Source organism: Crocuta crocuta, unplaced genomic scaffold (genome assembly GCF_008692635.1).
Source record: "Crocuta crocuta isolate KB4526 unplaced genomic scaffold, BGI_CrCroc_1.0 scaffold429, whole genome shotgun sequence".
NCBI lineage: Eukaryota > Metazoa > Chordata > Mammalia > Carnivora > Hyaenidae > Crocuta > Crocuta crocuta.
The window spans coordinates 2044317-2067990 of record NW_027527381.1 but is presented as its reverse complement, the minus strand read 5'-3'; the positions used below and the strand labels follow the sequence as shown (position 1 = coordinate 2067990).

General features: G+C 38.5%; 2 protein-coding genes across 11 annotated transcripts in view; one reads left to right on the top strand and one right to left on the bottom strand.

Moving 5' to 3' along the window:
• Window positions 1-1460, bottom strand: part of CLCN3 (chloride voltage-gated channel 3) — a 90017-nt gene extending 88557 nt beyond the window's left edge. For both annotated transcript variants that reach the window (XM_077773337.1, XM_077773469.1), the window contains exon 1: window positions 1024-1460. The gene's annotated coding sequence lies outside the window, so the exon portion shown is untranslated. The remainder of the gene's footprint in view (window positions 1-1023) is intronic.
• A 9903-nt stretch (window positions 1461-11363) lies between these two features.
• Window positions 11364-23674, top strand: part of NEK1 (NIMA related kinase 1) — a 221576-nt gene continuing 209265 nt past the window's right edge. For 8 of the 9 annotated variants that reach the window (XM_077773160.1, XM_077772902.1, XM_077773111.1 and 5 more), the window contains exons 1-5: window positions 11364-11419; window positions 11732-11855; window positions 12567-12675; window positions 20998-21137; window positions 21549-21645. In XM_077773160.1, the coding sequence (XP_077629286.1) occupies window positions 21006-21137; window positions 21549-21645 (229 nt within the window). In that variant the 5' untranslated portion in view covers window positions 11364-11419; window positions 11732-11855; window positions 12567-12675; window positions 20998-21005. The remainder of the gene's footprint in view (window positions 11420-11731; window positions 11856-12566; window positions 12676-20997; window positions 21138-21548; window positions 21646-23674) is intronic. The other variant, XM_077772766.1, reaches the window with a different exon arrangement.

Below are 23674 nucleotides of genomic sequence, written 5' to 3'. Positions count from 1 at the left end.
GTGTAGGAGGAGGATGCCATGGATTTTGCCAACAGTGGCTGTTATCAGTCAGAGATCATTAAAGCATACTCAGTCTGACAAATACCTGTAGGTCACACACCTGGTTTTTAAGCCACACTATGTAACAATAATCAACAGCGGCACCTTTTAAGATGGAAACCAACAATATATACATTAGCATTTTAACTCCTATCTGTACTCTCGAGCTACATAGTATTTTCTAGTACTCACAAAGGCATGTAAAATTGGCTGACATCAGTTATTTTCATACCAATCTCATCAAGAAAAGAATCTTGTAAATTAAACTGTTTAGAGATGAAAAGTAAAGCATTTCTGGAAAGATTCAACAATGACAAAAGCCACAATGATGCTGTAGTAACTAAACTGCATGGCTCAAAAAAGTTTATAGTTTAGTGTGCAGAACTGAACGTTTGAATTACCAAAAAAAAAAAAACTGATTCAACTCTCATAAACAAGGTTTTTTTCCTCCAAAAGAAACAGAAATCTCAGAAATCTTATACATAAGCATAATGTATAGGTAATTATCTTCTATGTGCTCCAGTTTAATGTCCTATACAAATAAAGCATATATTATATGCAAAATTAATTTGAGATTCTAAGGTACTTTCTGATCCAAGTTTAATATCAAAACACAAATGTTATATATATATACACACACACAAACTGTGTCTTGATATACACATAAATTTAGACCACAGATAGAAAAACTGAATATTAATTTTAAATTTGGGCAATGTTAGAGAAAGCAAAACCCGCTCTCTGAATTCAGTATTAATCTTTTCCTGGAATCTACTTCCACTCTATTCAAAGGTCCTTCGACGGTTCCCAAAGGAAACAGGCGAAATCTTAAAAGAATGTCCGAGGAAATACACCTAATCAGGGAAGGTTTAACATCACGTAGGGCTCTGTTATAAGACAAACCAAGACGAGAGCCCTGGCATCACAGTTGACCCAAAATCCGTGAACATGACACGGAATCTTAACTCATACAGTTCAACTCACCTTGCGGCTCAGAGGCATAGCAAAACCGGTGGCTGTTTTTTGCGCTGCCTTTAGATTCTGCATCTGTTTCAAACCTATAAAACCTAGCTACCCTGGGAGCTCCACCTGAAGAAAGCTTCACACACAACGAAAACTATTGCGATTTAAAAGATAAATTGGGTTTTCTACTGAAGAGGTTATGGAAATTTTGCCAGGTAGGACCTTTTTTGTTCTCTCCAAACACGGGAACAGCATTAAGTTAAATCCGCTTCCTACTGGAGGGCCCTAAAGTCAACTGCTTCCACCCAAAATTAAAAATAAAGATCTCCAACCTCACTTCCCTCTTAAAAGACCAACTGAATCCATGTTCCAACTCGGAAATGAAGTAGAATGCCTTTCAGCCCAACACACTCTCCTGCCTCATAACGCAGCCCAACTCGGGGCCGCAGGCGAACTGGGACTGTNGGACTACACCGGCCCCGAGCCACGGAAGGGGAAGAGAAACAGCAGGAGTCAGGAGCCCGACAGGTGCGTCTACGCGTGACGTCACCGCGTTGACGTGAACGGCCGCTCAGCGTCCGGCCGCCGAATACCTCCTCCGCCGGCCGCGGTTGGAGGCGCTTCGGCGCCTATTGGGCAAAGTGGAAATGGTGGGCGGGCCGGGGCTGGGGCGCCCGGAGGAGGAGCAAGGCGAGCTAGCCAGCCCTGAGGGGCCGCGCTGGGTGTGAAACCCTTCCCCGGCGATTAGCTCACGTCACTCACGCCTTGCTATTTGCCCCTCTGGTGACCTCGCGAAAGGACAGGAGGTGGCCACCTTGGGGGAAACATTCTCAGAAGGCCGCAGGCGCTCTCTGTACCCAGCGTCCTCGGAAGCTCCCAATTCCACGCCTGCAGAAGACGCGGAGCAGCGCGTGAAATCCCAGCGAGCTTCGGCCCCGAAAGCAAAAGCAGCGGTCCGCGGACGCTACTGACAAAAACAAAACGAGAGAAACGGCCTTCAGCACCAAGGGATGCCTGTGTTTCTAGGTCGGGAGCAGGGAATGCAGCGGCCTTACCTCGTCTTATGTGTCGTGGGGGGTTATATGCCCGACTAACCTGCAGAGGAAACTGATAACCCAAATTTAGCCATTATGCAGTTTCAAAAATAATGCTTGGAAATAAAGTATTTTGGAAAAAATGGGTAATCCGAGGATTCTACACGGTCGAATTGAATGTATTTCCTTTTAGCAACATTTTAGCAAATGTTAAACTAACGTGTGCCAGCCAAATTTCAGTAAACCTGTCACGCGGGCTCAAGGGGTTTATGTTATGGTGCAATCAAGAATGGCTGTTCAGGAAACGGAGCATACCTCTGAGAGAGCAACGTGGAAAAATATCTTTACAGAGGAGTTGACATCTGATCGGGATTTTGGAAAAAAAAAGTTGAGGGGCAGGAGTTGGGGTGGGGGGAACAAACAGTATCTCGTAGAAATTTGAGACAAGGGAGGAAGAAATTGAAAGTCCTATGTTATCCTAGTATTACTTGATTATAATGTGCAAGATGTAGAATGGGGATAATGAATTGAAATGATGATGCAGAAGTCAGCAGTTATGTCAAAGAGTTTGTGCTTTATTCTAAATAACCGGGGATGGTTGGAAAGTTTTGTTGTTAGTAGTTTTTCCTTCTGGTTGTTAGGAAAATGTCCAGAGGCGCCTGGGTGACTCAGTGGTTAAGTGTCAGACTTCTAACATCTCAGGGTTGGTGAGTTTGAGTCCCCCATCTGGCTCTCTGCTATCAGCGCCAAGCCCACTTGGGATCCTCTATTTCCCTCTCTCACTACTCTTCCCCTACTTACATTCTCTCTCTCTCTCTCAAAAATAATAAATAGAAAAGGAAATGTCCAAACATCGAGAAAACTTAAAAGAATAGTACATTGCATATCCATATGCAATGGTTGTTCATTTTTTAATATATATGATAAATATTAAAAGCTTACATTTGTGAAGAAAAAATTCAACTTACAATAGTTGTATATTGAAGGGTTTTAACCATGGGCATGACAGGATCAATCACCTATATTCAAAAATTCTGCTTCATCTATATTTGGATATATTTTTTTCACCTGAAGCATGTGAAAAGTAGGATGCAGACATTATATTTTACCCTAGATACTTGAACATGCATCTCCAGGGTGCCTGGGTGGCTCAGTCAGTTAGGCATCCTACTTTAGCTCAGGTCATGATCTTGTGGCTTGTGAGGTCGAGCCCTGCGTGGGGCTCTGTGCTGACAGCTCAGAGCCTGAAGCCTGCTTGGGAATCTGTGACTCCCTCTCTCTCTCTCTCCCTCCTACCCCCCTCTCTCTAAAAAATAAGTAAATACTAAACAAATTTTTAAAAAATGCATCTCTAGGTGCCTGGGTGGCTCAGTCGGTTAAGCGTCTGACTTCGGTTCAGATCATGATCTCACGGTTCATGGGTTTGAGCCTTGCGGCGGGCTCTGTGCTGAATGCCAGCTCAGAGCCTGGAGCCTGTTTCAGATTCTGTATCTCCCTCTCTCTCTGACCCTCCCCTGCTCACACTGCCTCTCTCTCTCTCTCTCCCTCTCTCTCTCAGAAATAAATAAAACATTTTAAAAAATGCATCTCCTAAGAATAACACTGACCCAACACAAGAACAGTGCCATATCACAACTAGGAAAATTAGCAATTTTGATATCTAATAACCAGTCCATATTTAAATTTTACCAATTGTTAAAAAAATTTTGCAGCATTTTTTTCAAACCAGGATCCTATCAACTTTCAAGCATTGCATTTCAGTTGTTTCTTAAATCTCTTTTAATATTTAAGAGCTCCTCCCCCAATTTTTTGTGATATCGATGTTAAAGAGATGAAGGATGTTGTAGAATGTCGCACATTAGTTTTTTAAATTAAGAGTAAACCATGGCTATTATATGTTGACCATATAAACCCCTCAAATGATTCCTCCCCTCTCCCTTAAATATGACTTCTTTTGAAAATATGCTCTTTAGGAATGTGGTCAAGGCTAGGTCATCAGGATGGGCTAATTCAATATGTTTAGTGGCCTTATAAGAAGACAAGAGACATAAAGACAGGAAAATGACTATGTGAAAATGGAGGCAGAGAATGGAGTTAATGCTGTCAAAAGCTAAAGAACAACTGCGGCTACCAGAAACTGGAAGAAACAAGGAAGAGATTCTTCCCTGAAGCCCTTAAAGAGGGCATAACCCTACTGACACCATAATTTTCAAACTTCTAAACTCCAGAACTGAGAAAATAAATTTCTGTTGTTTTAAGCTCTTCAGTTTGTGTTACTTGTTACAGTAGCCTTAGGAAGCTAATACAGTGAGGTAAAATATTTTGAAACAATTCAGAAAATAGAAACTGAAATTTGGTGTCCTACACAACCTGACCAACTGTAGTGTCACTGTCCACAAAAAAAATACAATTAACTGTGTCTTGAGGAACTTTCCAGGAACTTTCTAGGCATATAATATCTTTGTATATGATATTGTTCTCCAAATTTTAAAAAATGGAGGAAATTTTATTTACCTGTAAGCCCTGTTAAGAGATATCTCCCTTGGCTTGGCCAAACGTTTTGATAACTGTTTAGGGTAGATCATCCTAGATGTGTATCAGCTGGTCCCTAGAATTCAAGGAAGCACATGAAGAGAATTCTTATTTCCTTTTGAGAGTGGAAAGGGAAGAAAAAGCCCGGTTGCCCCAGAGAAAGGTTGGAGTCAAGTGTTGGAGAGGATTGTCATTAAGAGTTTCTACAGTGGGGGGCGCCTGGGTGGCTTAGTCGGTTAAGCGTCCGACTTTCGCTTAGGTCATGATCTCGCGGTTCGTGGGTTCGAGCCCCGTATCAGGCTCTGTGCTGACTGCCAGCTCGGAGCCTGGAGCCAGGTCCAGAGTCTGTATCTCCCTCTCTCTCTGACCCTCCCCTGCTCACGCTGTCTCTCTCTCTCTCTCTCCTAGAAATAAATAAAAAAATATTAAAAAAAAAAAGAGTTTCTACAGTGGGATATGCTAGAGAATCTTCTTTGCTTCCCTATCAAATTTTTATGAAACTATATTACATACCAGAGCTTTTGACTATGTACTTCTTGGGCCTTCCAGTACAATAGAGTAATGAATATCTGACTTACATATATATCTTGTATCTTCAAGGTGCATAGCACTCTGTTAGCAGTAATATCACCAATATTTTAGTTTCAACACCTTTTTGATGGTTGCATATAACAGAAAAGGGTTTTGATCAGGGTCCTGTGACAGTACATTTGTGGTTATAGGACTGAGGTCCCTGTTTTATTTCAAGTTATAGCACAGAGTTCTCTGTAGCTATTGACCAGGATTGCTCTCAGCTCCCAGAGACCATCCTCAAGATCTAACTCCATGGCCCTTTCACCACAATTAGTTTAACTCTTCAAAGCCAGCAGCAGAATTTCTCTTGAGTTTCTCTCACTTCTTTGTAGGAGTCAACTAATTAAGTCAAGCCTACCCATCATAATCTCATTTTTTAATTAATTCACAGTTAATTGATTGATAGCCTTATAATGGAAGTGAAATCCCTATATTCACAGTCTGGCCCATAGTGAAAGAGAGGTCATTATACTTGGCATGTACATCAGGGCATGGGGATCTTGGGGCCATCTCAGAATTTGCCTACCACAGTCTGCCCTCTAGCCCCTGATGATTTACAGGTAAAATACATTCATCCTTTTCCAAGGTTCTGAACAGTCTCATCCCAATACAGCATCAACTCGAAGTCCAAAACTTCCTCTTAATCTAAATATCAACTCAAAGTCCAAAATCTCTTCCAAATCAAATGAAGATGAGGTTCCTGCTTGTGATCTATTAATTCTTCATCTGTGGGCCTGTGAAACTAAAGAACCAAGTTATCCACTCCCAACACTCCCAAACTGCAATGATGGGATGGGTATAAGATAACAGTTGTAGGCATTCCAGTTCAAAAAGAAGAAAGATAGGAGTCACTGTTCTCAAATGCACAGCCACCTACCAAAAGTTTGGGATTTTTTTGTTTGTTTCGCTTTGTGTTTGATTTTTTTATTGTTGTTTTGAGAAAAGGAAATCCTCTTTGTATAACCCTCACCCAAAAGGGTTTTATGCCTTAATAGGCTTAAGCACCAGCTTTTTTTGGCTCATATATCTGTTTCCACTAGCTGACAACCTCACAAACTCAAATCACTATTTACATTTATTTCATGATTCAGTAACGGCATCAACCCACAAATCACATTTCTCTCAGTGTAACTTTTTTCGAACCCCCTTTGCCCTTCCCTGTCACCAGGTCTTGCATGAAATTATAGCTAAAAGATTACACATACTTCCACAAGTCTGAATTTCAGGCTATACCACTTAAACAGGCAAAAAACTCCAAAAGTTCTTACTATCTAATCCTGGAACAATGAGGTCCAATCACGCAAGGTTATAGTAATCAGTGGGTCACTCAAGTGACCTTTGTAGGATCAAGAAATTTAGCTTCCTCCAATTAAAATAAACTCTATGCTACCATAAGAAATATTCCAAAAATTGTTAATCTGGTTTATTTGGAAAACTTAAAAGATTAAATATTCTTCTAAGGACATATCTTAGGACCTACCAAAATTAGGGATTCTCCCCCTTGTTGCCAGGAATATCTATGCTGGAATTTTTTTGAGTGCAGAATTAAAAATGATGGGATATCAGACAAAAGAATTTCACTCTTTTGAAATTCTTTATAACCTACCATCTTTATAATATCCAGATATTATCTGCTTGGTGTTGTGTGGGAAATTACATTAATACAATGATATCCCCCAATATACTACCAGATTAGCTATCTCTGAGGTCACAGAAAGGCTAACATAGCATGAGAAGCAAGGGAGGGGAAATTAACACACTTAAGGTACAAGTGGAGAGGAAAGATCCATGATTTGAAACATGTGGTTACGCAACGCTCATATGTCCTGTCTCTCTTTTTGGCATATTAACCTTTCTGTAGATGGTGAGGTAATTAGGACTAGAGTTGATGTTTGATCAAGGGTTCAGAGATAGAAGGTGCCTAAGCCAATGACACTGGCACTATTAAAGAGATACAGGGCAAAGAGTGCTTGGGCACATCTGCAGCTTGCCACTTAACCTGATGAGCAGGTACAGGTTTTGCACTTTTGGAGCAGGTCATGTGGGACACAGCATAAGTGTCACCACGGGGCCATGGAATTAAGACTTGTGAATGTTGTGGGTTTCATGTATATTGAGTATGTCATGAGTATATTAGTGCTTACTGAATATTAGATGCCTCTCTTGTGTTTAGTGCCTCATTAATATTAGGCATCTTGTGGGATTTCCAAACTTTTCTACCGATGTTAAAAAGTATATGTCCTGCTGACTTATCTGTCCACCATATAACATAGGTTATTAATTCATCTGCTTAACACCTGAGTGTTATTTCTTATACTATTTTTTTTTCCAGGGTAGAGTTGAATATTCTCAAAATATACAATTCTGGACTGCAGAATTTGTATTGTGCCCATGGTAATAATGGGGGTGCTCACAGTACAAACTTCTTATGACTCTTTTATAACTTTTATCAAGGTAGAATTCATGGCACCATGGTAATATCCAAGCACAATTTTATGTTACTTGGAACACTGGTGGGAAAGTCTTACAAGAGATTTACAGACATCAGATGTTTTCCTCTATCACTGCAGATATGTAGCCTAATTTTGGGAAGAAGCACATAGACTCTGAAAAGAGTAGAGAATAGAGGCTATTAATCAATCATATCTGCTTTCTATGATCCTTTTATAAATAAATCCTAAATCCTTTTATGGTGGTGTATTAGTTCCTACATGGGAGATTATCCCAAGGATCTCTTGTAAGTGGTCAACAATGAGTCTACTTGCACATTTGGTTTTCTGTAATATTTATACCTTACTTTTTTACAAGAACGTGTTTATTTTAAAACCCATAATTTCTGACATACAACCATCATGCCAGTAGTTCTCAACCTTCACTCTGCATCAGAGCCACCTAGGAAGCTTCAAAAAATATTCTTGCTTGGACTCTACTCTCAGAAATTGTTTTAATTATTCCAAGTTTCGGCCCAAGTATCCATATTCTCAATTATTCCCAGTTAATAAGCAGCATTAAATTAGAAGAACTATATTAGACATGGGCAATCTATTTAAACAATATGCTATGTGGTATTTTGGTGATAGAATAGATTCCATCCAGGGAAGAACCTTCTCTGTAATTCCTCTAGTATTTGTGTTAGAAGAATCTAGTGATGTTAAACCTCATCTTCAACAGACTTGGTGTTTTACATGGTAAGGACTATAACCAGATCCCTTGAACATTTTCTTTATGTGTCCTAATGTGAATACTTCCAGCTTGATCTCATTCTTTCTCAGCAAGTGTTCCAGAAGGGATTCTGTCTGGTTGGAGTTCTTACCAGATACTTCAGGGAAAATGATTAAGAAAGAGCTTCCTTGAGCTGAGAGAATTCCCAATAAGGAGATTTTACAGATCTAGCTGTGGGCTTTTCATACACAATGAAAAGAATTTACCAGTCAGCCTGATCTACTCTGCTCCTGGAACCTTAAAAGAATAGGAGTTCGCACTCGTATGTTATTACAACAGATTCCCACAAATTTAGTGTCTTGAAACAATACAGGTTTATTATCTTAAGAGTTCTGTAGGTTAGGAGTCCAACACAAATCTCACTGGCTAAAATGAAGATGGTAGCAGTGCTGTATTTCCTTCTGAAGCTCTTGGGGAGAATCCATTTCTGTGTCCTTTGCAGCTTCCAGAGACCACTTGAATTGCTGCCTCCTCCATCTTCAAATCCAGCAACGGTGGTTTGAGTCCTTCTCATATCCTATCATTCTGAACTTCTTCCACAGTAGCATTTCCTTCTGATTCTGACTCTCTTGCCTTCCTCTTTCACTTTTAAGGACCCTTGTGATTACATTGGGTCCACCTGGATAATCCAGGATCATCTCCCTATTTTAAGGTCAGCTGATTAGTAACTTTAATTCCATCTGCATCTTTAATTCCCCCTTGCCATGTAACCTAATAAACATATTCACAGATTCCAGGGATTGGGGGGCAGGGGCATCACTGGGTGGCCTTTATTCTGCCTTCTATAGGTTGCTTAATTTATCTTTTGACCACAGGTCTTACTATCCATTTTAAAAAGCCCTCAGTAGGGTGGAGTGTGTGTAGGGAGATCTGATAAAGATGTCAAAGCAACACACTTTCAGTTATAAGATAATTAAGTACTGGGGATGTAATTTACAACATGATGTCTATATTAACACTGCGATACAGTATATTTGAAAGTTGTTAAAAGAATAAATCTTGTTCTTGTTTTTTTTATTTTTTTCAATAGAAGTTCTCATAAGGGAAACACAACTTTTTCTCTTCTTTATATGAGATAATGGATATTAGCTAAATTAATTGTGGTAATCATTTCATAATATATATAAGTTAAATCTCTAGACTGTACACTTTAAATTTATATAGTACTGTATGTCACTTACACCTTAATAAAACTGGAAAAAAAACAAATAAAAACTAATAAGCCCCCAGTATATAGGAAATATTAGGAGGTACAGCAAAATAAGGTATGTGAGTAAAATCAGTTTCTTGTACTGGAAATCATATTTTCCTTTGATTAGAACTGAGCTTGACACATTAGTAACAAAAACTCTACGAATACTTAAATTAGTTTTATTGCCTCCTCACTAACCAGCCAACAAAATCTTTAAGCCCTCAGGAAAGGGGAAAATGGAATAACTCACAGTGGTAAGAGTTTATCTATTCCAACCAGATCTAGAACTGCTTGTTCATGAGTCTTGCTGCTACCCTGGGAGATACAGAGAAACAAATGGTAGCGATTATCAGGGAGTGGAGGTTCTGTAAACCACTCCCTTCTGCCAGCAATTCTACCATTCTGGGAGCGGCAGGTTTTATGGTGCTATCTTATAGACTTGGCAAAATAAGTCAAAAGAATATGCATATTGCAAGCATGATTTCTACAAAGTCTGTATCAGTTTATATTCCCATCAACAGTTTATAAGAGTCTGACCAATTTTATCTAAGGAGGTGTCTGACTAGCCAATTTTCATGAAAGCAGCAAAAAAGAATTTACTTAGATTAGCAATTGGCAACGTTCTTATGTTGCTTTGCTGTACAAAGGCACGTGGGTAGAACTGGAGGTATTGTGCATTCAGACTCCAAAATTCCTGCTAACTGGGGGTGGGAGGGGCCAAAGGAGGTTAGCTTTGAAAAGAGAAAAGAAGGAAAACAAGTCTTTTGAACGGATGGAGATTGAAAAGGAGATAAACCAAAGCAGATTTTCTCTAATTTGCCAGGTTGGATGACTTGCAGTGCCATCTTCTGGCAAAGAAGTAAAAAAACTTTCAATTTCCGTGGCAGTAATAAAGTATTTCTTTTCTTTTCTTTCAAGTATTTCTTATAAGCATGGCTAAACCACAAATTGGGAGAACTCAGAGGGGTCTTCGGTGTTGGTGTATTACAGAGTATGAGGAGACAAGGAAGCCGATTTCTTTGAAACACGGATCCGAATCTTTGGCCTCTGAGGTCTCCGGCAAAATCCGTAAACTTTCCACCAGGCTACATACATCACATGTATAACAGGTACAACCTGGAGTGTTACTTACGTAGTAGACAAGCCACCATCCTCCTTGGCTTCAAGTTTGGATTCTCCAGGGTCTCAGACGTACTCTAGATAAGGCAACTTAGCCATAGTGCTACTCAGGACGACGATGGGCTTGATTCCTTATCAAGAAAAGAAAATCTGTTCCTGTCTTTGAAAGTCCTGCCATAAAGAATAGTACTTCAACCACCTTTCAATGTACCGGCAAGTAATTTATACACACATTAGACGTAAATCTGTAGAAAACCACATTATAGCCTTTAAAAAAATTCAGGACTTAACAATACTTTCTTGCTGTAATCATCCAAGACATACTTAAAAAAAAACTTGCTTTGTAAAGCAAAATTACTTTAAAGCATGCGGTATCCCTAAGTAACAACCTTCACGTTAAAAAAAAAAGTGCTATTCTCTGTGTAGTATAATGTGGGACAAATTTATAATATGCTTTCATCAAAATCAGTTTCTATTCGTGAGTTCTAGCCCTCACCTCTGGCTTACTCTTTTCTTTCCCTTTCGTCTTTTCCTCCTCTTTTNAACCCCCAAAGCGCGCCAGCTTCCGCGTGCTGACGTCACACGCCAGCGCCGGTGACGCGCTGGCCGCTCCCCCTTCCTCTGCATTCGCGCTGTGAGTTGGGGGCGCTAGGGTGCATAGTCGTCCGATCCGAGTCCTAAGCAGTTGTCCGCGTAGCCCCGAGTCCAGAACAAGCGTCGCGAAGCAGAAGGACGTGGCAGGCAGGTAGCCTCCCAGTCCCGAATGCCATCCTCCCACCCCCATCCCGCCGAGGCCACTAGCAACCACCTCTGTGAAGTTGCAGGGGCGGTAACCCAGGCACTCCCCCTGCCCCGCCCGCCGTTTCCAAGGGGCTCAGAAACGAGTTTGTTTTCTCTGAGTAGTGTGGACCTGTCTCATGGGGCGTTGCCGGAGGCGGCAAGGAGTCCAGCCTGAGGGGTCAAGCCAAAGTCTGGTGTCGGGTGTAGGAGCCTCGTTGCGCCCCTTCAAGTGGCCTGTGAGCTGCTGCAGGTTAGATAGTCTTGGTTTCTCTTTCAGGATGTCATTTTCAAAATGCGGGATGGTGCCTCTGACTCATTAACTGCCATAGGAAGGCTGCTACACCTAGACTGATGCTTGTCAATCGTCACCGTTATTCAGATTAACGCCCTCTGTCATTGAGGTGAGTTGCACTTGGAGGAAGCAATGATATGCAAAATAGTAAAATCGTATTGGAAATGAGGAGATCCTCCTTAGACTTGCTTATGTAGAGCTTGTAGGGATACTAACTTTAAGTGCATGGAAAATAATATCTTCATGTCATTAAAATGTTAATTCTCTAAAAACAGCATGTAATACAAAGCAGTCCTTGGACATTAGTTAAAAAGGTATAGTGATAACTGAGTTAAAATAATAATAGAAATCTTGGTATGGATAAACAGTCATTTACATTGCATATATGTTGTCTCTGATTTTAAATTACATATGTATTTTAATAAGAAATGAGTAAGAATTAGCTGGTAGCCTATAATTTTACATTTCAATTTACATAATTTGAAACAATTTCCATATGTAAGACATTAAAAGTTATACTACTTTCGGAGTTCATCATAATTTTTTTTATACAGGCCTAATTTTTATTCTCTAATGTAACCTCTGCCCCCAAGAAGCAGAAATTTTTTTATTGCCATGATAAGCAACAGCAGAAAAATTTATGAAGGATTAAAAGTAATATGCAATATAATAATAGTCTTTTCTTGTGATGCAGCAGTATTGTAGAGATGATGGAGGAGAGTCAAATATGGAGAGAAGTAGTGCTTTGTTTCTAGTTTAGATTTGTTTGATATTTGAGAGTCCACAGATCTATTTCATTTCAAATTGCTCTTTGTTCTAGGTGAAAGGTAAGGAGCATCTTTTGTGGAAAAACAGGTTTTTGCACAGTAAGAGTCAGCATTAGGAGTTTGGTAACGGTTATGGAACTTGGCCACAGGAGTTCTATTGAGGTAATTTTAATACATTGACATTGTATTCCTAGTACATTTTACTCCAGTCTCTACCTTCTAATCTAAGCTGTGGACATGACACCATTTCATGAATATAAATTCTTTATTTACATGTTGGTAGTTTCCATTAGGGAAGCTAATAATTGTCTGCATAGACTTATAGAGAAGAAAAACAAATGTTTTGATAAAAGCCTACCTAATGGAATCCCATTTTTGCTGTCTGCTTTTTTGAGTAAAAGGAAATAGGTCAGGCACTTGACTCACTGAGAAGGTAAATTGTCATTCTCCCACCTTTCAAAATGTTATTTAATATTTGGAAAACCATATGTATGGATTGTAGCTGCAGACAGAATTATAAGGACTTCTTGGAATCTGTTGATATTCCTCTACCAGTGTTTCCCCATTTCTGATGGGGAAATTTGTCCATCAGATTGCTAAAAAAGAGCTGAAGAGATTTAAAGTTCCAGATTGGTGGAGATAATAGTTTTCATTCATATACTCCGGCATTTTTCATATTTGGTGCACAAATGTCATTTTGTCAATCATTCCTTATTGTGGCTTAAAGAAATTCTTTTTTTTGTTTGTTTGTTTTTTTGTTTGTTTTGTTTTTTACAAATAGTTTATTGTCAAGTTAGTTTCCACATAACACTCAGTGCTCATCCCCACAAGTGTCCTCCTCCATGCCTATCCTCCCCTCCCCCCCACATCCATCCGTCCTCAGTTTTTGTCCACATTCAAGAGTCTCTCATGGTTTGCCTCTCTCCCTTTCCCCCACCATTTCCCCCCTTCTTCTCCCCCTTGTTCCTCCGTCAAGTTCCTCCTAATCCTCCTATACGTGCAAACATATGATACTTGTCCTTTGGCTTAAAGAAATTCTTAGTTAAATGTGAGAAAAGATGTCTAATTTGAGGAGAGGCTAAGATGCTTTTTTTGGAGCAGAGTTGACATCCTTGAAAAGTTTGCATATAGGAGAACTTTTAATTTCAGGGTTAAAAGTTTGGAAATGGGTAACTGTTGAAGGATTTTAACTGGAGAAATTGATTCAGCTAGCATTCTTCTTTCAGCATTTAGTATTGTTTCTAAATTTTATTTTCTTTTATTGTTTTGAATAATTACTCATATGGTTTAAAATTCAGAAAGTATAATAGATTGAAAAAAATCTTAATTACTCAGTTCCTTTTCCTGAAGGCAGCCAATAGTATATCAGTTCATTGTGTATCCTTTCAGAGGTATCACACATACAAGGAATTATGTGTGTGTATACTTCTAANGAGAGAGAGAGAGAGAGAGAGAGAGAGAGAATCCCAAGCAGGATTTGCACTGTCAGTGCATAGCCTCACCCAGGGCTTGATCTCATGAACTGTGAGATCATGATCTGAACCAAATGAAGAGTTGGACGCCTAACCCACTGAGCCACCCAGGTACCCCTTAAAATGCATCTTGATATCAAGTAAAAAAGTCTTCCTTCATTGGTCTTTTTTGTTTTGTTTTCAGTATTTTTCTGGCTAGTCTTGCTTTTTTCTCATATTGACTTCAAATCAGCTTGTCACCCATAAAGCTTGTATTTTTATTAGAGCAGAATTAAATGTAGAGACTGAGAATTAAAATCTTTCTGATATTGGGGCACCTGAGGGGCTCAGTTGGTTAAACATCTAACTTCGGCTCAGGTCATGATCTCACAGTTCATGAGTTCAAGCCCTGAGTGAGGCTCTCCGCTGTTAGCACAGAGCCTGATTTGGATCCTCTGTCTCTCCCCCCCGCCCCTCCCCTGCTCATTCTCTCTCTCTGTCTCTCTCACAACATTAAAAAAAAAAAAATCTTTTTGCTATTAAATCTTTCTCCATATTTTTCTTTTATGTGTGTATGTGTTCTTTTTTCCTTTTTTTTTTTTTTTTGAGTTTTATTTATGTTGAGAGAGAGAGATAGTGGGGGGGGGGCAGCGCTCAGACAGAGGAGGAAAGAGGGAGAGAGAGGATCCCAAGCATGCTCCTTGCTGTTATCACAGAGCCCAACGTGGGGCTCAGAGCTCACAAACTGTGAGATCATGACCTGAGCTGAAATCAAGAGTCAGACACTTAACCAGCTGAGCCTCCCAAGTCCTCTTGAATATTTTCTGTAGGTTCATTTTCCAAGTTAAAAATCCTGTCTTCTACTATATCCTATTCTGTGTAAAGCCATGCGATGCCTTCTTAATTTTAGATATCTTGTATTTTAGTTCTGGAATGTTCATTTAATTTTTAAAAATAAATTTCAGTTCTTTGTTGAAATTCTCTGTCTTAAAAAAAATCACTTTTGTTCATCTTTTCCTCTTATTTTCTTGAACATACTATTCATGGTTATTTAAAATCCTCTATGATATGTCTATATTTGAGTCATTTGTGATTTATTTCTGTTGTTTATTTCTTTTGGTTTTGGTTATTTGGTTTTTTCTTTTACAGGCCTCATAATTTTTAAAAAATATTTGTTTATTTTGAGAGAGAGAGAGCAGGAGTGAGTGTGGGGAGGTACAGAGAAAGAGGGAGAGAGAGAATACCAAGCAGGCTCTTCAGTGTCAGCACAGAGCCCAACTAAGGACTCTATCCCACCATTGTGAAATGATGACATGAGCCAAAATCAAGAGTTGGATGCTAACACAACTGAGCTTTCCAGGTGCCCCTAATTCCTTCCTTCCTTCCTTCTCTCCTTTTCTTTCTTTCCTTCTTTTCTTTCTTTCTTCTTTCTTTCTTTCTTTCTTTCTTTCTTTCTTTCTTTCTTTCTCTCTTTCTCTCTTTCTCTCTTTTTCTTTCTTTCTTCACAAGTGGGGGAGAGGGGCAGAGAGAAAGGGAGGGAGAATCTCACCTGATGCGAAGCTCCATCCTACAACCCTGGGATCATGAACTGAGCTGAAATCAAGAGTCAGCTGCTCAACTGACTAAACCACATAGGTGTCCCACACCTCATAATTTTGGACTGGATGCTGGATGTTGTGAATAAAAAGTCATAGAGGCTCTGGAACATGTATCTTCCAAAAAATTGTTATGTTTTCTGGCAGGGTGGTGGGAGTATTAGCAGATTACTTTCTTTTATCCTATCAAAGATTGGTGTTAGGCTTTATTAGGACTAGTCTGTTTTAGTCTTGCTCTGGGTATGCACAACTTAGGAATGGGCTAACTGACAGGAGGGGAATTTATGTGCAGAATTTGGGGCTTTTTCTGTTCTTTTTCCTTCTCTCTAGGATTTTGGCAGCCTTAAAGTCTGACCTCTCTTTAGCTCAATAGGATTGGTGCTTTCTACTTAAGCTCCATGGTGCTACGTCACAATTTGGAAACTGTCTTTAGGGAGAAGGCTGGTGTAAATGTGGAATTTATTAGTATTTTCTTACCTCTCAATGATTATAGCCCCTCAATTCCTGTCTGTTGTTTTATATATTTTACTAAGTGTTTTGATTGTTTTTGGAGGTAGGATGGTCTGATAAGAGCTATAGAATCATGGCTGGAACCATTTATTATGTAGACCTTCACTTAACCTCCCAGATCAATGTGGTGCCATTCTCAGCTGTGTTGGTATCCCTAATCTAGAGACATCTCTAGTCTTTTGCCAACATGAGAGATTGGTGGACACCTGACTAGGTGTGGTAGAGGAAGCAAACTGTGTGTCTAATGCTATAACACCGTCTTTCAACCAATCCTGTTTTAGTTCTGGTATTCCTCACTCACAGAGGTGCCTTTTTCTTCCTATTATTGAACTAATCTGTAGTGGGAATTGACTTATTTCCCACTGCTGGGTTACAATACAATTTTCTCTAATTTCCTGAGTCAGCTGCTGCTTGTTCTTGTGTTTGTCAGCTTCCAGAAATCTATTGCTGTTGCTTTCTCTCCTGTTCTACCTTTTTCATCCCTTAAAGTTGTGCTAGGTCTGGGAAAGAAGTCAAGTATGTTCTGTTTGATATGTTGAACTCTAAGTTGCAATTTGTTTTCTGGCTTTTTAAAGATACAGGCTGAGAAATTACTCTTGTGTTTTTTGATTTCTCTGAAGGAAAGGCTTTGGTTACATTTCTCTGTCATTCCTACTCACAGTGGCTAGTGGTACAATTCTAAACAATGTTGAAGTTTACTCTTTTGTGACCTACTTTTTTATTTTTTCCTCTTTGAATCATTAAAGTTGGTAGGGCCTGTAAGGTAGTATTATCTTTAAATTATTAGTGTTTTTATTTTTTTTTAATTTTTAAAAAATTGTTAAAAAATTTTTTTTATTTTGAGAGAAACAGAGACAGACAGCAAGTGGGGGAGGGCAGAGAGAGGAAGACAAAGGATCTGGAGCAGGCTCCAGGCTCTGAACTGTCAGCACAGAGCCCAATGCGGGGCTTGAACCCACAGACTGTGAGATCATGACCTGAGCCGAAGTCAGATACTTAACTGACTGATCCACTCAGGCACCCCGTAAGTTTTGTTTTTTTTTAAATGTTTATTTATTTTTGAGAGAGAGGGAGACAGAGTGCAAGAGGGAGAGGGGCAGAGAAAGAGGGAGACACAGAATCCAAAGCAGGCTCCAGGTTCTGAGGGGTCAGCACAGAGCCTGACGTGGGGCTCAAACTCATGAGCTGTGAGATCATGACCTCAACCAAAGTTGGACACTCAACCAACTGGGCCACCTAGATGCCCTAAATTGTTAGTGTTTTTTGATGAAGGAAACAAGGCACAGAAGTCAGGTGGTTTGGTTTTGGTCACGTAGTTTTTCCAAATCCATCGTTTTATTTGTTATATCACATAACTCTTTGGAAAGCTCAAATACCAAAAACGTCTTTGAATTTGTGTCTTAAATATCTTTAATATCAGATACATATTATAGAGATTAAATTGATGTAATTACTAGAGACTTTAGGAATAGTGTCAAGTTGGTTTTGTGATTTTCATTTGATATTGGAAGCTGAAGCACAGAAAGGACACACATTTGTAATTTCAGTTTATTACAGATGTGAAATTAGAACAGGATTATGATGGTCCTTCTGTTATACATTATGATGTTTTGGATGTGTAAGCCTATAATATATTTTTTCACTATTTTTCATTTGGCTTGAAAAAGTTTTTAGGATTATAATGCAGCTAAGAAGTCTCATGACTAGTAAATAAGTAGCTTGGTTAAATATATTGTAAGGCACTGAAAGTACTCTGTCTTTTCATGTTTCCCCCTTTACTTCCTCCAGTATACAACAGGAGTCTAGTTTAGACTCTGCAGAAAAGGAGGAGTTGTGAGTTGCTCTGAAATCCATTGACCACAAGCCTTTCATTGTTCAGAAGGCTTTCTGCACTTGGCATTATTTGCTGGGATTTAGAATCATCGTTTTTCACTACCAGAAGCAGTAGATTCTCCTATGCTGAATTGTCAGAACCACAGTGCTCAGGAATGTGGTAGGCAATAGAGTGTGGTATTAGGGATTTTTGGAACTTCTGTGTCATCAGTGTGGTCCCTGGAAAGGAATTGGCAACTGAATTTTGAGGCAGAGCCAAACTGACTAATTTTGTTTGTCTGTCTTGGCAGCAGTCACAGACTAATGATGGTTGTGAAATAATCTGATTATATGGTTATTATTTAATGTAATTTGATTTGTGAAATTTAGTTTTGTAAGAGGAGTTTATCTTGCTACTTTTTCCTAAATAGAATGGTAATATAATATATTCATGTCCAGGAGAAATCATTAAATTCTGGCTGGTGCCCAGATAGCCATTATATTATGCCAGTTGACCATCTTGGACTTGAGAGTATGTTTGGAGTGACTTCTTTAACTCACTGATGATGCTATATTGCTATTGTATATTTTCCTGTTTTACTTAAAGTTGCTAAAAGCCTTGTCATATCTTAGAGAAATTTTGAAATGTAATATGGTTGTAATGTTTTCTAAGGTAGAAGAAGGCTCTTTCCCACAGAAGTTCCTAAGGTATAATTATCCCATTGATTTTTACCAGAGGCTGGGCTCTGTAGTCTTACAGGTCCTGAATATAAATTTTGTCTTTTAAGGAGATTGGATCATATTTTAGAGGCAAAGTAAAATTAAACAAGTTTACTATTGATGGATGAAATGAGAATATGGATTTGTTAATTTATAATGAGAAATATGGTAAAGTGTCACAGAAGTACTTATGTGGTCTTCATGACAAGCCCATTTTCTCCTAAAAGGGAATCCTACATTAAAGTCCTGCTTGATGTCAACAGACATAGAAAAGAACACGTTAGATAAATTAATATTTATTAGTTTTAAATTAATAAAGTGAATTAATTTACTATAATTTTGGGTAATCTTGCCAATATTACTTGTGCTAATGATTGATTGTGACCATTTCAGAAACTCTCTTTCCCTCCTCCTTTCCTTTGATTTTTTAAAAAATATTTTATTTATTTCTAGGAGAGAGAGAGACAGCGTGAGCAGGGGAGGGTCAGAGAGAGAGGGAGTCACAGACTGAAACAGGCTCCAGGCTCTGAGCTGGCAGTCAGCACAGAGCCCGATGCGGGGCTCGAACCCACGAACTGCGAGATCATGACCTAAGCGAAAGTCGGATCCTTAACCAACTAAGCCACCCAGGCACCCCTTTCCTTTGATTTTTTTTAAGCTTTCACCAACTAGCATTTGAACTCTGACCTCTGTCCTGCCCATCACTTTTCCTGAAATTACTATTGCTAAAGTTACTAATGAACCTAATCAAATATCTTTGTATGGTAAGGGTCTAATTATGATACGAAAGGCAGAAATAGGCAGATTAAAAACATGTTTAATTAATATCAAAATAGTATAAAAATACATTTTTATATGTAAATAAAATAGAAAGGCAGGTAGCATATAAGGAAAAAATATGACAGAGAGAGCTAACATCTTCTTTATTCATTCATTTATGTATTTATTTATTTTAATGTTTTATTTATTTTTGAGAGAGCGCAAGTAGGACGGGCAGAGAAAGGGGGACAGAGGATCTGCAGCAGGTTCTGCACTGACAGCAGCGAGCCCGATGTGGGACTTGAACTCACGAACCGTGAGATCACAACCTGAGTCAAAGTCGGATGCTCAACCAACTGAGCCACCCAGGTGCCCCTCTAACATCTTCTTTAAAGAGGGGGCTTTTAGAAATTAATAAAAAGACTATTGGAGTAGTAAATGAACAAAGAACATGAATGAGTAGTTCAAACAAGAAGAAATACAAATGTTCAATAAACGTGGAAGAATTTTTCAAATTAACTGATAAGCAGCAGAAATTCAAATAAAAATGAGATGCCATTTCCCTGTTGAATGTAATGAGTAACAACAACAAATAGTGACAGTGCTCACTATGTGTCAGGCATTATTCTGCAATCGAATATTGAACTTAACTAATCCTCCCAATAGTTCTATAAGTATGTACTATTGTGATCCACATTTTACAGATGAACAAACTGAGGCACATAAAGCTGAGTAACTTGTCCAATGTCGCATAATAAAAAAGTGATAAAGTCAGGATTTAAATCCAGGCTCCCTGACTCTTAAGGTTTTAGTGCTCATTAACTACTACCCTTTATGGCTTCTCAGAGATTTTAATAAATAACAACCAGTATTAAAAGAGTATCTAGAAATAGGTAGTTTTATACACTGCTGGTTAGATATTAGTAGGGGTGCCTGAGTGGCTCAGTTGGTTGGACATCCAGCTCGTGGTTTGGCTCCAGACCTGATCTCAGGACTATGGTATCAAGTCCCCTGTCATACTCTGTCCTGGGCACGGAGCCAACTTGAGATTCTCACCCCATCCCCCCCATCTCCTCCACTTTTGTGCCCTTTCTCTCTCTCTCTCAAAAAAAAAAAACATTTCTGTAAGACAGTTAAGCTCTATGTTTCAAAATTTTAACATGTGCATATTCGTTGAACTAATAGTTTATCTTAAGGAAATCCTTGTAATAGGTACATAAAAATGTATGTACAGATATTTAAAGTTCTTCTATAATAACAAACAATATAAACAATTTCATGTCTAATAGAGGATTAGTTAAATAATTTTGGGAAATCCATTCCTATTGGAGATAATAAAATAATGCTGCTAAATAACTCACGTAGGAAAAAGTTTCTCCATGTTAAGTATATATAGTATTTGACTTTGCAAAGCATTCTTAGAAAATTGAAATGTCATTGTTTTTCTCTTTATAACTATAAGTAGATTGTATAAGTAAAATTGAGATAAAGTTAATTTAACTTTAAGAATTTAAATATCCTTTTTTTAAGTAAGCAAATCACTAAGGAATTACAATTGAATTTAACATAATTGTTATGGAAGAATGCTTTATATCTGTTAACTGTTGCTTTTTTTTAATATCTTGTATATCTGTTAGGATGCCTAATGGGAAAAAAAACCATGGAGAAGTATATTAGACTACAGAAGATTGGAGAAGGTTCATTTGGAAAAGCCATTCTTGTTAAATCTACAGAAGATGACAGACAATATGTTATCAAGGAAATTAACATCTCAAGAGTAAGTATTTTTTTCTTTGATTATTTAATAGTCTGGTTTCAGTAGGGCTCATCATTAGAGAATAAAAACAAACATGGCAATGCGTAACCCAAAGTGAAAGGCTGCCATAATCCCAGAGAGAACCACTAATTTCAGAATAGTTTGTATATCTTTTCATATTTTTTTCTATGATGTGTGCTTGTGTTTGTGTGTTTAAGTGTTTAAACAAATACAACACCTGTTCTGTAACTTAATCTAGTTTGAACATCTTAAAATGTTTTTTCTTGTGGATTCTTTTTAATTTCTGTCTTTATTTTGTTATTTGGACTGTGCTTTATTGGTAGTTGTATTTTAACTACTCTCTTACTGATGGACTTTTAGATTGTTTATTGATGGTTTAATTTAATATTTTCTTTTTCTCTCCCATTTAAGATGTCCAGTAAAGAAAGGGAAGAGTCAAGGAGAGAAGTTGCAGTGTTGGCAAACATGAAGCATCCAAATATTGTCCAGTATAGAGAATCATTTGAAGGTCAGATACATTTTGCAAGAAAGTTTAAAAGAACTAAGCCATGTGACAGCTTTTGGATATTTTCCTTATGGTGTATTTTCAGGAAGAAAAGCATATAATTTTTGCTTCGATACATATGTGTATGAGTATCAGCTTGATTCTGGGGTAATAATAGTGTTACTACCCGGGGAGAGTCTGCATTGTGTGAATGGAGGTCTTGATTCTTTGATTCCCCACAAGAAGATTTATGTGGGGATACTCGCTGGAATAAAGACACCCAGAAGGGAAATAGTGAGCACAAAGCAGTTTATTAAAGCGAAAGTACACACTTTGGTTGGGAGAGCTGGTGGAATCTACCATATGTTGTTTTGGGATTGGATGTTATTGGGTCTTTCTGGGTTGGGGGGGAGCAGTGACTTGCAGTGGGGTGGTCTCTAATAGGAAACTCCTCCCACAGAGTGGGAGGGGGAGTTTTGGACTGTATGGGATTTGTACCTGAAACTCAAGGCAGCTTTTCTCCAGGGCAAGGCTATACATCAATGCAAATGCATTATAATTAGTCTAGGGGTTACCCTGGGTAGAGGTGGTAGAGGAGAGGAGGAGAAAGCCCCAAGGTCTTGAAGCCTTAACTTAAGGATGTTGTGCCCCAGGGCTTTTAATGTGTGGCTTATTTATCACCTTCTTGCTTTTGTCTCTGTCATTCCCCTTCAAGGATTTGGGACTCTGCCTCAGGGTATTACTTCCACTGCTCCTGTCTATCTTCTACCTAACACTGACACCACACTGTCTGTGTGTAATTTTATATTGCCTTACTGGTACTCTGATTGCTTATAAAGAAGCAGTGTGGTTAAGCGTAAGAATTTGGACAAAGCAAAAACAGTAACATGTCATTTTAAACTGAACTTCCTTTAAGTGCTACCACTACTGCCACTAGGAAAATGTTGTGATCTTTAGAAAGTATCCTAATCATTTGTGTTATAGCATACCTCATTATCATAATACAGGGTTCTCAGGTTCTTAAAATGTCATAGCTATAATGTTGTTTTTGGAAATATACACCATTGTATTTGCTAATGCAGGAGCAAAGCTTCTCTAAATGCAGGTAAAGATGGTTTATTGAAGTCCTTTGGAAGTCATTTTCATTGTTATCATAAATCCCTACAAATTACAAAACAGATTATGTCTGTATGTATGTATATATGTTTGTGTTTTTAGTTAACAACATTGCTGTTTATTTAAGGAAATGGGGTGGAAAAAAGAAAAAAAGAAACAAGCTAAAGAATAGCTACTTCAGCTCCTGATTTTCTGCTGCTTATGAGTCCTAAATTTATAATCATAGTTTTTTCTCCTTTCTCATCCAGTTCCTTGTCCTCCTTTGCCCTCTGCAGCATCTTGGCTGGGCGTGGTCTGTTTTGCCTAGTGGAATAACTCAAACCATGATCGCTGCAGGATCTAACTCTTTGAAAGTCCTGTATTTTTTGCAGTTTTTCATTAATTATGGCTATTTGGCAAGAGAGGAGAAGATACCTTAATGAATCCGTTGGGTTCCAGTAATAGTCCTCCGTGGCTTTATTGTGTTTCAGCAGCACAGTTTCTCCTTGATAATCACAATTCAGCACTTCAGCCAGCACAGTGATTCTTAACAGAAAGATAATTTAGATAGAAAGTAGTAGATAGTTTAAATGTTTGTTTCAGGGTTAAATCACATACCAGTTACAGAGTCTGAATTAGAGCAAAAGTATCCTTGTTCCCAAATTAACTTGGTACATACTGTAGAAGAACATACTTTAAAAAATATGGATCAGGTAACACATTGTATCATCAGGTACTCAGTTCATTTATTTTATGATGGCAGTGAAGTGACGATTTATACAAGTGAAAGGGTACAGTGTTAACCATCTTCTCCTTCCCATGAACTTGAGTTTCCTTTATCTTAATCCTTGCTCCTCCTTTAGTTTCATTTCTCTTTCGCTACAAAAATTTTAGTATTTCAAAAAAAAGGTTTAAATATATGTCAACAAATATTTTAGCAGGTATTTTGTAGTTAATG